The sequence below is a fragment of the Carcharodon carcharias genome, chromosome 3 (assembly GCF_017639515.1).
Source record: "Carcharodon carcharias isolate sCarCar2 chromosome 3, sCarCar2.pri, whole genome shotgun sequence".
In the NCBI taxonomy this organism is placed as follows: Eukaryota; Metazoa; Chordata; class Chondrichthyes; order Lamniformes; family Lamnidae; genus Carcharodon; species Carcharodon carcharias.
The window spans coordinates 91233698-91253965 of NC_054469.1; the positions used below are offsets into that span (position 1 = coordinate 91233698).

General features: G+C 44.5%; 1 protein-coding gene across 1 annotated transcript in view; it reads left to right on the top strand.

Annotated features, from left to right (window-relative positions):
• The window catches only part of LOC121275628 (adenylate cyclase type 1-like), a 440566-nt gene that overhangs the window by 226882 nt on the left and 193416 nt on the right, over window positions 1-20268 (top strand). The window contains exon 6 of the mRNA XM_041183119.1: window positions 4836-4994. Within this exon, the coding sequence (XP_041039053.1) occupies window positions 4836-4994 (159 nt within the window). The remainder of the gene's footprint in view (window positions 1-4835; window positions 4995-20268) is intronic.

The window sequence follows — 20268 nt, forward strand, 5'->3', positions numbered from 1 at the left end:
TTAAAATTTATTTCCATTTTATTCATTGTTTTATCCCTAACTTTTACCCTTTTCGATCTTTTTTTCCCACTACCGTCCCTCCCCACACCCCACACCCACTAGGACCATCTGTCACTTTCCAGAGTGCTCACCCTGGTCCAGCCGTTATCACCTTCTGCTTTCCACTCTTAATGGTAATTAGCACCTCCTTTATTCAGCACCACCACTATTAACAGCCCTTTGACCTTTTGTTTATGACATCTTTCACAATCTCTCCTTGGCCTCCTCTTATCATTGGCCTTCTTTCCAGCTTCACCTGTCCCACCCCCCTTAAACAGTATATATTTCATTACATTTCTACTTTGTTTCATCTCTGAAGAAGAGTTATATGGACTCGAAACGTTAACTCTGCCTTTCTCTCCACAAATGCTGTCAGACCTGCTGAGTTTTTCCAGCATTTTTGTTTTTGTTTCAGATTTCCAGCCTCCGCAGTATTTTGCTTTTATATTATGGGAAAGTTATGATTGTTTAGTAAAAGAGTTTACTTCTAAACACACAGTTAAGTATATGCCCAGCTTTCATATTACTGATATTGCTCTCCCTTGCAGTCAAATTTCATAAAGAAACATGAATGAAACCACCAAACACAATAAAATACAAAAAAAGGAAATTAATGAGTGAATCTTGCTGGATAAATAGTGGTGTGTTAATAATGCTATTGATCTAGAAAGTTGTCCAGTAAATTCAGGAATTAAGAGATACTTGTGAGTTGCTAATCTCCAGAACTTGCTGGGCAATTTATGCTGCTTCACTCTTTGCCTTAGCCTCCCTAATATATGATGGATTTCCACATTAATTGCCCATTAAACTTGGAGCAGAAAGTTAGGGCAGGAACAAGGCAGTGAAAGTACCTTCTAAATGATGTGATAACTGTTAATGCATTGCCAATCAACCTCTCGGCCTAAAAAATAATATTTTAAAATGTTACATTTCAGTTCTGCATGTAGTAAATTATTGCTAGGGAATTGTACATTTTTAAAGTTTTCTTTCTTTTTGATTCTGCATCTACTTTCTCTCTATTCCAATCCAGTCTCTCTTTTCCTGTCTTTATTTTCTTTCTATACCTGATTTGACATTAAATTTGTCCACTCTAATTCATCTTCCTCTATCATTCCTTTGGTTTCTTTCTTAATCCTTGCATCTGAAAGGTTAGGGAAATAGATGGTTGGTCCCATTCTTCACTAAGGTGCCGGATAACCCGTTGCCCTCACCATTATCAACTCACATTCCCAACATGTTATGGTGCAAAATGTTTGAAATGAAGGATGCAAAAGAACATTGAACTAACAGCATAGCCTCAAGACGCCTCATTCCAGCATGATCTGACCCAGTGAAAATGGCAGGCTCTGGGCTGGATTTTCCCACTGGAGGCATGTAACAGGAGGTGGGTCTATTTTTGTGTCGGGAATCAGCCTCCAGTGGAAGCCTGACTGAGGTTCAGGTTTTTCTTTGGATGAGCCCTTGATTGGATTGGAGATGGCTTTCTGTTCAATTGTAGGGACAGGAGTGGAGATAGGCTTCAGACACGCTTTAGACACTGATGGCAGCTATTGCTGAGGCTGCTGCTTGTCCGAAGGAAATTGTGCCAATGCCTGACATTGCACTACATGAACCCAAGATTACGCAAAAGAGCCGGAGGCCTGACACCCATGAGAGAGAGGAGAGAGGTCCCTTTCCCAGAGGCTGGCAAGAAGAGGCTACCTCGTCATGGAACTAGGGGCACCTAATGTTTCAATGTCATCTCCCTATGGATAAGGGTATTGCTGGACAATGCTTGATCATATTAGGTGCTGATCTAATGCTATCTGAGCCTGTGATGCCCCATAAATTGTGACCCTGATGTGCCGTCTAACATCGAAGAGGACATCAGTCACTTGGGTGATTCACCAGTGTACAGCCATCTGTGAGATGCTGCAGAGGTCTGCAGCTGACGATGGCACAGAGATCTCTTAATGAGGCCAAAGCAACCACAATATTGCAATAATTGGAGCAGCTCTGTTCTGAGGCCCAGTCCCTCCCCTGCCATCGGAAAAAAATGGCAGAGGGCAGAAACGCTGGCGGGATTTCTGGCTGTTCTATGCTGTGCCCATTTGTTTCTGAGCCCTACTCAGTTTCCATCCAATCAGCAACGGGAGTATCCAGTATTCTGTCTTTCCTTCACAAGGATGTAACAGTAACTCAACAGTACTCGTACAGACCTCAGTATTCTAACAGCAGTGCTCCACCTAAGAAGAATAGTTGCACTTGCCTGCTTTCAGGAAAGGTGGTGAGTTGTACTGAACAAAACCTAACATAAAGCAGAATATAGGGCTGGATTTTCACCGAGTCGGGATGAGTCTAGAGCTCTTTAAAAATGGTGGGTGCGTTCCAATTCTGGGGTTTCTGACCCCATTCTTGAGGTTTCTGATTTTCAGAAGTGCCTTTCAAGGGCATGGGCTAGTTTGGGTCGCGAGCTCGCACCCTGCACTGATGACCTGGTTGGATTTGTTGCTGGCGTAGGCATATTCAAGCCCTTCACAATTTTTAGAGAGTTGGGCCAGCTTTTCAAAGAGTCATGTTTCATGGTATTGCGAGTTGTCATGAACCATAGGCTGCATGAGGGAACCTTTTGAAAGGTAAGTTCAAAAGGTTCTTCTCATGCCCCCCTCCCACCCAACTCTATGCCAAGGTATGCCTTCCACTCAACCCTTATTTCCCTCATGCTCCCAATGCCAAGCTATGGCACCTACATCCTATTCACCCAAGATACATTGGAGAGAACCAGTGAACCCTATAGTTACAGAAGGATATATATAAAATATATTTTTAAAAAGTCATTCATTTTTAACTTTCCACATTCTTTAGAAAACCCCTAAGATAAAAGCAAAATACAATGAATGCCGGAAATCTGAAATAAAAACAAAATGCTGGAAAAAACTCAACAGGTCTGACAGCATCTGTGGCAAGAGAAGCAGACTTAATGTTTTGGGTCTGTCTGACCTGTATGGCTCTGAAGAAGGGCCATACAGACTCAAAATATTAACTCTGTTTCTCTCTGCACGGATGCTGTCAGACCTGCTGGGCTTTTCCAGTATTTTCTGTTTTTATTTTTAAAAACCCACCTTATTATAACCCAATAAATGTGTCAATCATCCAGACCCTATAAAGTATCAATAACAGAAAGTGCAAGAACTTGAAACCTATTTTTCTTGTATAAATAAACATTATGCAATTGACAGCATAGATCAGAGTTAGAGCTGTCAATCAAGCACTTTTTTCCGTGGGGCCTAGGTGTTTTAGTACTCTAATGGATGTCCGAGCTCTCAGCCAAGCCTCACTATATATTCTTGACCTAGAGCCTAGAAATCCATTAGCCTGTTGCAACACCTGAGCCCCAGGAAATACAATTCTTGATTGATAGCTATAGCTCAATGATCTATGCTGTCAATTTCACAATGTCTATTTACACAAGAAAAAGAGGTTTCAAGTGCTTACAGTTCCTGTTATTGATACCTTAAATGTCTAGATGATTGTCACTTTTATTGGGCTATAGAAAACAGGAATTTATTGTAAGAATTACTTTTATAAAAGCTGTATTTACACATCCTACTGTCATTATAGCATTCATCACATTGTTTAGAAGCATAGAGGGTGAGTGGGCATGGACATGCCAAAGCTTGGCATGGGGTCATGAGCCACAGGGGTTGTTTGAGGCACATCTTGGCATGAGGGGCCATAGAGAGTGGGTGGGGGCATGAGATGGCATGGATGAAGTTGGGGATTGTTTGGGAGGGGGATGAGGTGTTTTTTTTTAATTCATCCATGGGACATGGGCTTCACTGGCTGGGCCGGCATTTACTGCCTATCCCTAGTTGCCCTTGAGAAGGTGGTAGTGAGCTGCCTTCTTGAACCACTGCAGTGGTAAGGGGTGAGGGGTGGAGTGAGTTGGGGTTAGGTTTGGAGGGCCTTCTGTTTTTACGATGACTGGGACAAAGCCCAATAGCACCGAGGTAGGCATTTTAAACAGCCTGTCCCTGCACAGCTCTGAAGAAGAGTCATACAGACTCAACACATTAACTCTGTTTCTCTCCCCACAGATGCTGTCAGGCCTGCTGAGCTTTTCCAGCATTTTCTGTTTTCATTCTGTCTCCACACCCAACGGGTTGGCTGGCATGATTGCAGCCTGCCTCACTCCCCCTGCCTCTGCCCCTGCCCCTCCCACAATGAAAATCTTGTCCTTGCAGACACTTTCTCCCAAGGCAGGCAGGCTGATCTGGGAATTTTCGCGACTCCTGCTACTACTCGAAGGTGAAAATCCAGCCCATAATTTCAAATGAATGTTGATGGGCCTACTTCCAAACCATTTTTAAAATGTTCTGTTTGTTTACTTTTTTCATTGCCCACTTATTACTGTACTGCTCCGTCCTGTAAACATAGAAACACAATATGAATCTCGAGTGTCAGAAATACTGTAACTGGCTCTCAGTAGGTAAAAAATGAGCAGTAAACAAACAAAAGAAAATACCTGATGTTCGCTTTTCTCAGAAAAAGAACCATACTTCTCCTCTCAGACGTCCAGCCACTCTGCTGGCTCAGAATTGATAGCAAGCTCATCCACTTTAACCAAAGAGTCAGAGTACCACTGACACACGGCCCAAGATTCATACTCTCAATCCTCTAATGGGGAGCAATGAAGATGTTGAGTTACTAACTCAGCTGGCTTATTCATCTCATTTAAATCCAGAAGTTCATCATTCTCTGTCCCATCGATGTAAAAATTGACAGATCTGTAAATAATGTACGATTATACTTTTCAGGTCTGTAGCTGAAGCCACTGAAGTTGATCTCAACATGCGTGTGGGTCTGCATACCGGGAGAGTGCTGTGTGGGGTCCTTGGTCTCCGCAAGTGGCAGTATGATGTTTGGTCCAATGATGTTACTCTGGCTAATGTAATGGAAGCTGGTGGTCTACCTGGGTAAGTCACATTTTCATTTAAAACTTGTATAGAGAAATTGTAAATCACTACTGGGTGAGTACTAACTGGCAGGTCAATAGCAAGATTATTTGGATAGATATTCAGTGTGGTTCTTGTCAAGGTTCTGGAACACTTTCATGTTAATTATCAAATATAGTCTGCAATTACTGGAAGGATTTTTATTCAATCTGAAATTAATGAGACAGCTCTGTCAGTTGAATCGTGCCTTCCCTGTCTTTCCATTTAGCTGTCTTCAGCTTTCTTCTTTATGCTCACTTTTACCATCTTCCCATTTTGTTCACTTTCTTTCTTTCTAATAATGTTATAAGCAAATGGAAATTTGAAAGCAGAGAGCGACTGGAGGGGAAAGGTTTTCGCTAAGCAATTAATTATAAACATGCTTCTAAAGGACTGATTTATGATTTCTCTAAATATTGTGTGAAGAGAAAACATGTTTTATCCTCTCCACTGTTCAGAGAGTGGCACAGAATACCCCCAGAACCTGGGTGCTGGTCTCAGTATTGTTGGACAGAAGGTAATTAGGTATCAAAATGCTTCTTTGAGGGGCACTTTGTTCCATCCTGACTTGGATTTTTACTACCATCCCTTATAATTGCCAGGTCAGCATTTTAGAATTCCCTACCTCGCCACCTTGTGGGAACACCACACCAGAAGGGCTGTAGTGTATCAACAACAAAGCCCAACAAAACACTTTTTAGAACAGCTGGGAAGGGAAGAAGGTAGCTCGCCCACCACACCCCGAGAATGTTTTTTTTAAAAGAAGTATATTGGGCAGAATTTTATGATGCTGTGAAGGCAGGCCTGTAAAATTCCATTGGTACTTTTCTTGCCATCTATTGCCCAGCCCTGCAATTTTTTTGGCCAGCAAGAGGAAATCATTGGTGGATGGGAAGCTCAGCAGGTTAGCCTGCTTGGGCCTTGAGCAGAAAGAGGGATGATTGTCCTCCTTCACGGACCCCCTTTTCCAATCAAAGACCCATCCTCCAAGTGCTAAGTGGCTGAGGGACAACCTGCTGGATTGTGACAGGTTTCATGGCAATTTTATCTGTGGCAGGGCAGTAAACTCCTCCACCCAAGAAATCCTGCTCTTGATGTTTATTAGTAACATAGGATTAGGAGTGAAAGGAATGCTAGAAGCACTCAGCAGGTCTGGCAACATCTGTGGAGAGAGAAACAGAATAATAATGTTCAGAGAGTCATATTACACTAAAAACATTAACTCTGTTTCTCTCTTCACAGATTCTGCCAGACATGCTGAGTATTCCTAGCACGTTCTGCTTTGATTTCAGATTCCCCATATCTGCAATACTTTAATAGGAATAATATTCAGCTCCTTGAGTCCGTTTTTCCATTCAGCCAGATCATGTTTTGTCTATAAGTCAGCTCTATTTAACCACCTTTGCTTTATATTCCTTGATAATCCTAGATCAAAAATCGATTGATCTTGAAAATTTCCATTTGCAATACATCCTGTACCTTTTGAGGGAGAGTTCTAGATTCCCAATAGCGTTCTGTGTGAGGAAGGACTTTCTTATTACACTCTCTGAAATGTCATACCTGTAATTTTATGATTGTTTCCCTTGTTCTGAGTTGCCTCAAGAGGAAATGGTTTTTCTATATCAAATCCTGTTATTATTTTAAACATTTCAATTAGATTACTCCTCAACTTGAAATGCAAGAGAATACCATTTTTGCATATCTGTAGTCAAGAGATGAGACAGATCCAAGGGCAACCACCATTCTTCAGATCCCGTCAGTCAGAGAATCTTCCCTTTAGCCTTACTCTATCTCCTACATCCCAACCAATTACAGACTTACACTACAAGGTTACCACCTATTCCATATGCTTTTATTTTTGCTAATAATCTATTGTTTGGAGTCTTATTTAATGCCTTCTTGAAGTCCATATAGACAGCGTTCATAGACACTGCCCTATCCACCATGTTAAATGACATCCTGAAAAAATTCAATTTGGTTAGGAAGGCATGATCCACCCTTCACAAATCCATGTTGACTCTTTTTCATCAGTTCGTTCTTGTCCAACTGCTCAGTAACTCTGTCCCTAATGATAGATTCCAGCAGCATCATTGCAATTGATGGTATATTGATGGAATCACAGAATTGTAGAATCTTACCGCGCAGAAGGAGGCCATTTGGCCCATCAAGTCTGCACTGGCTCTCTGAAAGAGCATTCTCCCTAGTCCCACTCCCCTGCCTTATCCCTATAACCTTGCACATTCTCTGTTTTCAGGTATCAATCCAATTCCCTTTAGAATACCTCTATCGAACCTGCCTCTCAGGAAGTTTGTTCCAGACTCCAATCATCCTCTTGGTGAAAAAAATGTTTCCTCACATCACTTTTATTTTGCCAATTATTTTGAATCTGTGCCCTCTAGTTCTTGATGTTCTTTTGAGTGGGAACAGTTTCTCACTATTTACCCTGCCACACCCCTCAGGATCTTGAATACTTCTATCAAGTTTATTCTCAGCCTTCTTTTCTCCAAGGAAAAGAGTCTTAACCTCTCTAATCTATCCTCATAGGTACATTTCTTCCATCCTGGGAATCATTTTTATGAATCTCCTCTGTACTCTGCCCAATGCCTTCACATCTTTCCTCAAGTATGGTGCACAGAACTTGACACAGTACTCCAGATAGGTGTCTTATACAAGTTCAATATGACCTTTTTACTCTTGTACTCAGTGCTCCTATTAATAAAGCTTAAGATACTGTTTGTTTTATTAACTGCTCTCTCAACATGCCCTGCCATCTTCAATGACTTATGTACATTTACACCGAGGTCCCTCTGTTCCTGCACCTCCTTTAGAGTTACTCCCTTTATTTTATACTGTCTCACCATATTCTTCCTGCCAAAATGAACCACCTCTCACTTCTCTGCATTGAACTTAATCTGCCACATATCGTCCACTCCATCAACGTGTCTGTCCTTTTGAAGTTCAGGATGATCCCCATCACAGCTGACAGCATTTCCAAACTTCGTTTCATCTGCAAATTTTGAAATCATGCCCTGAACACCAGAGTCTAGTCATTAATATGTATCAGGAAGATCAAACTCCGCTACAAACCTTCCTCTAATCTGAGAAACATCCATTAACTGCTACTCTCTGTTTCCTGTCACTCAGCCAATTCCTAATCCAACTGTCTCCCTTCCCTTTTGTTCTATGAGCTAGGGTTTTGCTCAAGTCTGTTGTGTGGCACTGTGTCGAATGCCTTTTGAAAATCCATATACATCACATCAACAGCGTTTCCTTGATCCACCTTCCTGTTACTTCCTCAAAAAACTCCAGCAAGTTAGTTAAACATGACTTTTCCTTAATGAATCCATGCTGACTCTCAGTGACTATTGATTTTGTTCTGAACTATGGTTTCCAGACGTTTTATTACCACTGAAGTCAAACTGAGTGGTCTCTAGTTGCCAGCTTTATCCTTACACCCCTTTTTGAACAAGAGTGTAACATTCATAATTCTCCACTCCTCTGGCACCACTCCTGTGTCTAAGGAAGACTGGAAGGTTGTAATTAGTGCCCCTGCAATTCCCACTCTCTCTTCCCTCAGTACATTTGGATGCATCTTATCTGGCTCTGGTACCTTATCTGTTTTAAGTAAAGATAGCCATTCTAACATTTCCTTCTTCTCAATTGTAAATTCTTTTAGTGTACCAGTTACTCTTCTCTCACCTTGGCCTGGGTAGCATCTTTTGCCTTTTGTAAAGATAGATGCAAAGTACTCGTTATTACCTCTACTATTTCTCCTGCCTCCACAAGAAAGTCCCTTTTTTCATCCCTAATTGGCACTAATCTTTCTTCTTATTATTATTTTCATACTTATTGGGATTCCCTTTTATATTAGCTGCAGTCTCTTTTCATGCTCTCTCCTTGCTTTTCCTAATTAGTTTTTTCACCTTCCCCCCTTGTCGTTCCATATTCAGCCTGATACCCCATTGTATTTTCTACCTGACATCTGTCAAATGTGCACTTCCTTTTCATCTTTCTTTATGAAGGAAGAAGATGCTACCCATGCTGAGGTGAGAGAAGAGTAACTGGTACACTAGAAGAATTTACATTTGAGAAGAAGGAAAAGTTAGAACTCTCTTGTCATCCAGGGCACTCTGGATTTATTTGTCCTACCTTTCCCCTTCAAGGGAATACATCTTGAATGCCTGCAATACTTATTCTTTGAAGGCTGTCCATTGTTTAGCCATCGTCTTTTCTGCCAGCATTTTATTCCAACTCATTCAACTTGGATGCAGTCTCATCCCATCAAAGTTGGCTTTCCCCCAATTAATTGTCCCTGCTCTGTATTGCTCCTTGTCCTTTTCCATGGTCAACCTAAACCTTATGATACAATGCTCATTATCCCCTAAATGCTCTTCCACTGACATTCGATCCACTTGGGGCAACACATTCCCCAGAACCAGGTCCAAAAGTGTTCCCTCTCATTGGACAGGAAGCATACTACTGCAGAATATTATCTTGACACATTTCAGGAACTTTTACCCCTCTTGTGCTTCTGTACTATTCCTATGCCAGTCTATATTTGAATAATTTAGTCCCCTATTATAATTACTCTATAATTCTTGCACCTCTCTGTAATATTTTTGCACGTTTGGTTCTCTACATCCCTTCCAGAAGTTAGTGGTCTATATACCAGACCAATCAATGTTATTGCACCTTTTTTATTCCTTACCTCTAGCCAGAGAGATTCCATCCTTGACCCCTGTGGAACATCCTCTCTCTCCAGTACAGTATTTCCATCTTTAATCAATATTGCCACCACCCGCACTCACTCCCAAACTTTTCTTCCTTTCCTGTCTCTCCTAAACACCTTGTATCCAAGAACGTTCAATGCCCAGTCCGGCCCTTCTTTGAGCCAGGTCTCTGTTATAGTAACAATATCATAATTCCAATTGTCAACTTGTGCCTGTAGTTCACCAATCTTACTAACCACTGTTTGTGATTTCACATTCATGCACATTAACCCTGATTTAGGCTTTTTTTTACTTTCCCCTTGCTCTGATCTCATCTAATGACTTACTATTGCCTACTCTAATTCTTATCAAACTCTTCACAGATGCTATCTACCTTGATACTACTCTCTGATATATCCTCCTTATCAGCTAATACTCCTCTACTTTCCACTGCCAGTTCCTCTCCTCTCTACTCTGAATTTCCCCTCAGGTTCCCATCCTCTTGCCAATCTGATCTAAATCCTCCCCAACAGCAGTGGTAAACCTCCGCATGAGGACACAAGTCCCAGTCGTGTTAAGGTGTAACCCGTCCTTCTTGTACATGTCCCACCTGCCCCAGAATTGGTCTCAGTGCCTCAAGAAATCTAAAGCCCACCCTCCACCCACCGCCCCCCCAACTACTCCATTTCTCCAGCCACATATTGAACTGCTCAATCTTCCTATTCTTATTTTAGTGATAGCGACCACAACATGGTAAAATTTAAGCTTATTTTAGTCAATGAAATTGACAAGTTGCAAAAAAATGTTTTGGATTGGGGGAGAACGGATTTTAGTAAAATAAGGCAGGATCTGGCCAAGGTAGACTGGGAACAGCTACTTGTGGGGAAATCTATAGAGGAGCAGTGGGGGTGTGGCGGGGGTGGTGGGGGGGGGGGAGGCATTCAAAAAGGAAATGGGGAGGGCACAGGATCAACATGTTCCCTCTAGGGTGAAAGGAAGGAGTAACAAGCTCAGAGAACCATGGATGACCAGAGATATTCAGGATACGATGAGAAGGAAAAGAGAGGCTTTTAGCAGTTACAAGGGAAGCAAATCAGCGGAGGCATTAGTGGAGTACAGAAAGTGCAGGGTGGAGCTTAAGAAAGCAATTAGAAGAGCAAAGAGGGGATACGAGAAAGCTCTGGCTGGTAAAAGTAGGGAAAATCCCAAAGTATTCTATAAGTATATCAATGAGAAGAGGATAACCAGGGAAAGAGTAGGGCCTATTAGGAACCAAGGGGGCAATCCAAGGGTGGAGCCAGAGGACATCGGTAGAGTGTTGAATGAATACTTCACATCCGTCTTCACCCAAGAGAATGAGGATGAAGGTATGGAACTCGGGGAGAGGGACTGCGAGGTTCTTAAGCAAATTGATATAGGGAGTCACAAAGTATTGGAGGTGTTGGCAGGCTTAAAAGTAGATGAATCTCCAGGTCCGGATGATTTGTGTCCCAGACTGCGGAAGGAGGCAAGGGAGGAGATCGCAGGGGCTCTGACACAAACTTTTAATACCTCCCTGGCCATGGGGGAGGTGCCAGAGGACTGGAGAACAGCTAAAGTGGTTCCACTATTTAAGAAGGGTTGTAGAGATAAGTCAAGGAACTACAGGCCAGTGAGTCTCACATCAATGGTAAGGAAACTATTCAAGAAAATTCTGAAGGAGAAAATCTAGCTCCACTTGGAGAGGCGAGGTTTGATCAGGAATGGTCAGCATGGCTTTGTCAGAGGGAGGTCATGCCTAACAAATTTGATTGAATTTTTTGAGGAGGTGACCTGGTGTGTAGATGAGGGTAGTGCAGTTGATGTAGTTTATATGGATTTCAGCAAAGCCTTTGACAAGGTCCCACATGGGAGACTTATAAAGAAAGCAAATGTACATGGGATATAGGGTAATTTGATAAGGTGGATTCAAAATTGGCTTAGTTGTAGGAGACAGAGGGTGATGACAGAAGGATGCTTTAGTGACTGGAAGTCAGTGTTCAGTGGCGTACCACAGGGATCTGTGCTGGGTCCCCTATTATTCGTCATTTATATAAACGACATAGATGACTATGTGGAGGGTAGGATTAGTAAGTTTGCGGATGACACAAAGATTGGCCGGGTGGTTAACAATGAGGCTGAGTGTCTTGGGCTGCAAGAAGATGTAGACGGGATGGTCAAATGGGCAGATAAGTGGCAGGTGGAATTTAACCCTGAGAAGTGTGAGGTGATACACTTTGGAAGGAGTAATTTGACAAGGAAGTATTCAATGAACGGCATGACACTAGGAAGTTCTAAATGTGCTATCCATGCAACCCATGACAGTGACTCCAGCCAACCCTCGAGTTCTGCAACCTGGAGCTCAATTTCTGCAGATGGTGACACTTCTTGCAGGTGTAATCATCGAGGGCACTTAGTGCCTGTAAGGCTTCTGATATCCCAATGGATGCACATTCCACATGGCTGAGCTACACTGACAGACCTTAAATTTTATATAAGGTGTTTACTACAGTATGGTATAATATAATAACTCACCTGTCACTCACCAATTGCCTCCTGTGTGCCGAGCCTGGAAAGGCCTATACTCACCAACCAATCAATTTACGGGACTCCTGTGAAGTCATTTTTCGATTTTTTTTCTGCACTCGCACTCTTTTCAATCTCCCAACTGCCTCTCCAGTCATAATGTTTTCAGTCTCCCAACTGCCTCTCCAGTCATAATGTTTTCAGTCTCCTAACTGCCTCTCCACTCACAATGTTTTCAATCTCCCAACTGCCTTTCCACTCACAATGTTTTCGATCTCCCAACTGCCTCTCCGCTCACAATGTTTTCAATCTCCCAACTGCCTCTCCACTCACAATGTTTTCAATATCTCGGCTGCCTCCCCACAAGCGCTGTTTTCAACCTCCAATTGCCTCTTCACTGGGTCTGTAGTTACCTGTTCTTTCAGTCCCTCCCTTCTTAAATAATGGAGAGACATTTGCAATTTTCTCATCCAAATGCACAATTCCTATTGTTAAAAAGAGAAGTAATGAGTACAATTTGAATGTTTCATTTTATCATATCTTGTAAGAATAAAAAAAGATGTGATAACAATGGCAGTGATGTGTTACAGGCCACTTGTGGAGTATGAATTGCTATGAAGCAATGGGCAGTGATGGCAGAGGCTCCAATTTTCTTTCCATCAAATGGTTGACCAGGAATCTCTTCCGCTATTACTGGCGACCAATAGTGTTATTTTCTATTCTTTCACAGGATGTGTGTGTCACTGGCAAGGCTAGCTTTTGTTGCCCATTGCTAATTGTCCTTGAATTGAATGGTTTGTTAAGCCATTTCAGAGGGCAGTTAAGCATCAACCACATTATTGTGAATCTGGAGTCCATCTAGGCTAGACTAGATAAGGATGGCAGATTTCCTTCCCTAAAGGGTGTTAGTGAACCAGGTGGGTTTTTCTAACAATTGATGATAGTTTCATGATCATCATTACTTATACTAGCTTTTCATTCCAGATTTTATTAATTGAATTTAAATTCCACCAGAATCCATTGGGGGAGGGTGTATTTAAACCTGTGTCACCAGAACATTAGCTTGGACCTCTGGATTACTAGTCCAGTGGCATTACCACTATGCCTCCATCTCCCTCCATGTATGTTGGAAGGATTCACAGGTTAATAATTAACCTGCTTGGGCACACTATTAGTATATTTTCCTTGATCTTCAAGTCCTGGGGTGGGATTCGAACTGCTTCTGACTCAGAGGCAGGGATGCTACCCACTGTGCCACAAGTGATGATTACAGAAGTATATAATTAAAACCTGTTAGTTGGACCACCCTTTCTGAATCAAAATTATACTATTCCGCATGTTACCAATAAACAGATTACTAATATTGATTTAAATAGAGTCAATCTGTATTGTACTATTAAATGCATCGAATTAAAATGATAGTTGATTTAATCAAAAGGAGCAGAATTTTCCACACTTAGAAAACTTTTAGCTGCTGGGACCATTTTCAGGTCCTGACCTGTTCGCAGCAGCTGCACATCTTCCACTTCAATTTTCAGGAAGGCGACCATCAAGATCACCAATCACTGCCCAGTTGGAGACAAGAGACGGCTTGAGATAGGGAAGGTTGAGTCAGTGCATCCCACTGCAAAGGAAGCTGGACAGCCTTCACTTTGTCTGCAATGATGGTGTCACCAAGGGCAATGCAGCAGGAGTGGATGGGGTTAGCCTGATGGGAGTTGATGCCATTGCATCACCCCAACAGTATTAGAAACATCAGTCTCCAGGTGCTCCTCATCCAATGGCAACACTCTACTCTGCCAGCAGAAAATATTAGCCTTGTCTTTCTTTTTTATTAAAGATTAACAAGTCTTGGGCAGAATTTTCTTGTTTGGAAACTAAATATGGTGGTGGGCGGGTTTTGTGGTACATTTCCCACTGGGTGGCTTGGGGAGAAATCATGCCTGATCTTGCACACAGAAGCTACTTAATTATGCATTGGTGAGTAGCTCTCGAATCACATGGCGGGTCAGGAACTAATCCATCCATCCACCATTACCCAATGGGGTTAAAGGTCTGGGCGTCATATTTAAATGCCACCCAAACACACATTAGGCAGAATTTTCTGTGCCAGCTGGCGTCGGGTGTGGATAATATGGTGAGAGCCAAAAATCTGTCTCAGGACATTGTGAAACCAGTTTTCAATCGTCCGCTCTGCCTGTCAACAGCAAACCACGTTTCCCACCATTGGATGTTGGGAACCTCATTGTAATACATCTGCAAATCATTATAAGTCCAGCCTGCCAGAATCATCTGGATCATCCGAGCCCCAATCACACGCCGCGTTTCTCAAATGAACATAAGTGATGTGCACCTGGCGAGCTGCACTTTGCTTGGGAATTCGAGGCTCGTTTGCCTATGTTGATTCAGGCAGCACTTGCAGGTATCAGCGCCAAACTTCGCAGGCAGCACCACATCACTTTTAGGGGGGTTCACGGCAGGTTTCAACCCACAAGACCAGAAGGTGGGGGTAGCTTTTCAATGGCTGCAGGAGATGGGCATGCTTGGGGAAGGGGGGGGGAGGTGTGTGTGTGTGTGGAATAGCCACAGGCAAGGGAAGAAGCTGCAGGACAAGGGCTGTACTGGGGAAGGAGGGTATCCTAGTGTGGGTGTTGCGGGGGGTAAAATTGATCAGTGCAAGTGTCCTCAAGATGGTGAGGTCTGAGGATGCAATCTGCAAAGGATATGAGGCCAGATGAAGATGTGAAGGTATGTGTGAGAGAGTGAGTGGTGATGTCCCTTGGGCTGGCAATGAGTGAAATGCCAGTAAATGTGTGGTGGGCTCGAGTGTGTGAGTTTAGAGTGATGAGACTGTTGCCTTACCTTGGTGGCACGGATGAGATCATTCATCCTCTTCCTGCCAACCTTTGTGTGCAGTATTGGCACTGATTGCCACTGCCATCGCCTACCAAGCTGCAGTGGTAATGTAGCTGCCCCTCCTGTGGCCAGAGCGGGGGTAGAGGACGTCATGGCGGGCCTCCACGGCATCTAAAAGGCGCCCAAGGGACATGTCACTTGCTGCAGTCTTCTTGCCTTTTGGGGCAATGTCTTCTTTTCAGCAGTCCTGGGCTGGAATCACTGAGAGCTGAGCGCGCGGCTTCACTTTAACTGTGGTGTCTGGCTTGAGGAAGCGGCGAGGTGATGGCATGGTGGGCGATTCGGAGACCGCCTGCCATTGAAATGGCATGTTTCCTGGGAATGCATGATTAATGAAGTGGGATTGGGCAATACAGCATCAAAAGCCGCCATTGGAGCCGGTGGGTAAAACGTCCTTTTTCCTGCCTGCGACCGCACTGAGTGCAAATCTGGAACGATGCCTCCCATTGGCTCTTTCCAGCTCTGCTGTGTTCAGGAAACCTTTGGAGATGACTGCACCCAAGAAGAAGGAGGCTGCACCAAAGTTTAGCAATGAGTCCTTCGTCTATGGTGTCTGCCATCACCGGGATGCCCTTTACCCCAGGCATGGCTCGAGGAAGCCCGCCAGAATCACCTCGCCAACCTGGGGGGCGGTCGCAAGGGAGGCCAGCTTGTTGGGTACCCATTCCTGTGTCGGAAGACGATGAATGTTCTCATCAGTCCACCAGGCTAAATCAACCTTCAGCTCACTCCAATCGCTCACTCTCATAATAGTATCATGCACTCAAAGGGTTACACTGTTCAGGGATCTCACACAATATTAGTGGAGGAAACATCAGCACTGATTGTCTCATGGGCACTTATCTATCATGCTGCACAAAATCCATCCTCAACCCTTACTAGGGGGGAGCTCACCACACACAGGAGGTATACATGCTTCCCCTGCTCCATCCCTTCTCATCACATTCCGTCTATTTGTCTTCATGCAGGTCAAGCTTGCCCACAATAAGGACGAGAGATCCCAGACTGAAGGAGAGATGGCCAACATACAAGAGTTCTCCAAATTCAAGGAGGAGGCCGCAGAGTTGGCAGGAGAGGACAAAGATCACTCCTGTGGGGAAAGTGAGATCAGCCTCTCCCAGCAAGCCAGTACAGATGAGCCCTCCATCAGTTGATTGCATATCACTCACTACGAGTGTCAGGATGTAATGTTGTATTCAGTCTGTTCATGAACTAAATCTCGTTCCATCAACTGGAAGTTCCCCTCCAAGCCACTTACTCTACTGACTTGGAAATATATCTCTGTTCCTTCACTGTTGCTGGGTCAAAATGCTGGAACTCCCTCCCTAAAAGCACTGTGGATGTACCTACACCACATAGACTTCAGCGGTTGAAGAAGACAGCTCACCACTACCTTCTGAAGGGCAACTAGGGATGGGCAATAAATGCTGGCCCAGCCAGTGAAGTCGTAAATGACTTTTAAAAATCTTCTCCCTCTTATAGACAGCCCAGCACATGCAACATAAGAGCCAGGCTACCTCAGGAAGATGATGAGGAACCACTTGCTGAATACCCATCACTGTGTTCACCTGCACTCTCCACCAGCGCAGAGACACACATCCCGGTGGGTCATAGTTCTAAATTAGGCTCGGGGCCACTTTCTGGAGAACACCTTACTGACTCCTCTCTCAATAGCAGTTGGAGATAGTGACAGCCCTGGTCTCTGGCACTTGGAGGATCTGCTGGAGATCAGGCACCTGCTTGAATCCGAGTCATATGATGTGGTGCTGGAAGCAGCCATTGAAAAAATGCTGGAGATTCAACAACAGGTGGTGGAAAATCAGGTAGAGTTGCCAGAGGCAGTCAACAGACTAGAGTGAAGGATCGAGGAATCCATCCATGTTCTGTCTGATATCATGGCTCCGAATGCGAGCGCTTTGAGGTCCCCATGGGATGGGTGGCAGCTGCCTGAAGACCATGGTCCAACAGATAATGCCAGATTTGCGCTCGTATTTGCGTAGGCATTGGTGGGATCCATTAAAGGCTAGGCAAGTGGAGGGCGGAGCACTCCAACCTCCCTCCAGGTGTCCCTTGGCCTCAAGGAGTCAGGGAGGGGCCCACGGGGAGGATGAGCGTCAGCCAGGGGCTCCACACCAGACAGTCCAAGGGCGTCCAGCTCCTCCAAATCCCCTCTGTCTGTGACCCTACCAATTCCAGCTGGTCAAGCCAAGGAGGGTGCATTTACCCCTTAGCAGGAGACCCTTATCAGCCTGAGGCTGTTCCAGGCCTCGGGCCTTCAGAGGACATCCGCCAAGGTCATCTCAGACAACAGGGCATAAGTCAGCTGGCTGCCTCCACCTCTGCTGCAGATGTCGGGGCTGCACCCAGGCGTAGCCATGGGATTAGAAAAATTAAAAGAACTTTGACATCACTTCCCGGTCACGGCTGTTCATTCATTTTATACATCATGCACCTTTGTAAATACATTTGCTATTCATGAGAATGGCCTTGTTATTCGAAAGGTTGTGCATATGCATCTATGTGCCCTCTTATTGTGAGGGTGAGCCATGTTCCCACTTGGTGCTCACCTCCCTTTGTGAGCCTCACATTCATGTGATGAGGAGCTGAGTCATGATAGTTACTCAACCCTTGTTTTATGTCAGGGAGATGTGTCAAACACTTTTATTGTAAATGATTGCAAAATGCATTAGTAACCTTTATTCCTTACAAAACAACATGGAGTTAGGCATGCTCAATACCCTTGGTGGAGGGGAGAGGGGTGGCGGTTAGCTGTGTCTCTGAAAATGAGAAGGCTGCCTTCATTGTCAGTGCCAAAGTACAAGACCTGCAGCCATGATAGTCTTTCCAACTATGCGCGCATCTCAGTGTCCGCTAAAAGTTTCTTATTAAGGTGGCGACGACTGCATCAAGTCCTTTTGAAGCACCGTTTGTGCTGTTTTATCGATTTTCACTTCCTAGAGTGCACGGATACAGGGTTCGCATCTGACCTTTCCAAAGATTAGGGCTGGTGATTCTTGAGGGTTGAAGGTGCAAGTCCAAATGCTGAACTTGCACTCGACGTTACTGGTTGTAAAGGCCTTTCATTGCACTGACATGGCTCTGAGGGACAGGAGGAATGTGGCCGTATCCCGTTGCCTGAACCTTACTCCTCCTGGAATCTTGTGGCTATCAGTGTGGCATGGGCATGTCTTCTGCATCATGCTTCTTCAACAGCATCCTCACATGGAAACAACCCTTCATTTCCCTCTTCAGGTTTCTGCCCTTCCTGCTCTTCATCGTCCGAGGAGCCCTTAGCCTCCTCTGTCTCCCTCGGGCAAGTGATCCCCCCCTTTGAATCACCAGGTTGTGAAGTGTGCAGTAGACCATGATGATGTGGGACACCGTCTGTGGAGAGTGCTGCAGAGCCCCTTTGAGCAGTCCAAACATCAGAAATGCATCTTCAGGATGCCAGTGGTCTGCTCGATGATAGATCGTGTGAAGCTACGAGCCGTGTTGTCTCTCTATGAGGCATTCTGAGGACAAGACACAGGTGAGATAAGCCATTGTTTGAACGGGTACCCCTTATTCCCAAGCAGCCAGTCCTGTAATCGGGAAGCCCTATGAATATGCGAGGCATCTGGGAGTGACTCAGGATGTATGAGTCACAGGAGGCCCCAGTGTACCTGGCACAAACTTGCATGATGTGCTTCTGACGATTACACACCAGTTCAGAGAGTGGAACGCCTTCCTGTTAATTAACATCAGGGGCTGGTATCATGGAGCTCTCAATGCCACAGATGTGCAATCGTTTGCACCCTATACTTCAGGTATGCCTGAGATAGCTGTAAACCCCAGAAATCTAGCAGCCTGGCTAGCTTCATCGAGTGTGAACTTCACATAACAATGAGCCTCTTTGCAGAGGGCACTTGTCACCTTGATACATTTATGTGCTAAGGACTATGAGATGCTGCATCACTGGAACGATCCGATCCGCAAGCAAAATAAGCTGAGTGCGGCGGTGACCTTTAGGGGCACTGGCAGGGGATGTCCTCCCAATCCATGGAAAGTTAGATCCTTCAGCAGAATGTGGCTGGCATGGTCCACCACATCTCTTGACAAGCGCAGATGTGCATGACCTTGTCTGTCACTCATTTCCAGATAGGAAAATCTTCTTCGTAGAACCTTGGTCATGCGAGTTGCCTCCATGGGATCTAACCTCCTCATCCTATGGATCTTGTTGGGGCTCCCTTGGACCACGGAACCCAGGCCAGCCTCCTCTTGAAGCTCCACTAAGCGACGCCAGGCCCCCCTTCCTCCTCAATCAGATCACTGCCATCAAGAAGCAGCATTGCGCACAGGCTCCATGATTCAATCCTCCTTCTTCCTGTGGACCGATGGATGAAACAAATCAATGAACACTGGGCAAATATGGTCGACCTCCCACTCACAAACAGGAAGCCACAGTCATGCCCTAGAGCTGTGTCTGCGCTAATAGCGTTTTGCTAATACAGCCTTGTAGCTGAGGTGCAAACTCACAGATCTAGGTGACCAAGATGCCAACCCTGATACTTGGCATCTCAATCCCACAGAGGGTGGAAGAGGTTTGGACACGTTCATGAAAATGTGCCACCTTACCAAAGGCACTCCTGTCAACTCTGAACTGATTTACTGAATAAGCTCAACTTGCACTTCAGCAATGACTAGATACCCTTTGGCCTGTTATTCATGCCAACTGGAGAAAGCACATTAAAGACATTCATTGATGATCTGGCAGAAATGCAGCAGATATGCTTCCTTAACAGTTGCCTGCATTTTCCATTATCTCATTCCTCTCTGTTAATGCTCAAATGGAGCAACTATATTGTGAAGCCACTGACTCTTGCAGTCTCTTGTTAAAGCACACCAAAAGGCAATGGCTCCAATGGCACCTTCTCAAGGAAGTTTTCCTCTTTTCTCTCAGCTCTGCCTCTATTTCAATGTTGTGACTCTAAGCAGTTTGAAGATGCCCCCTGAAAGGGCCTCTTAGTCCACCTGTGGTCTCCTCACACACTGCCTCAGACCCCTCCCGTGTAGATTCGTTTCCAGCTTCGATTTGAAACTGTGCCATA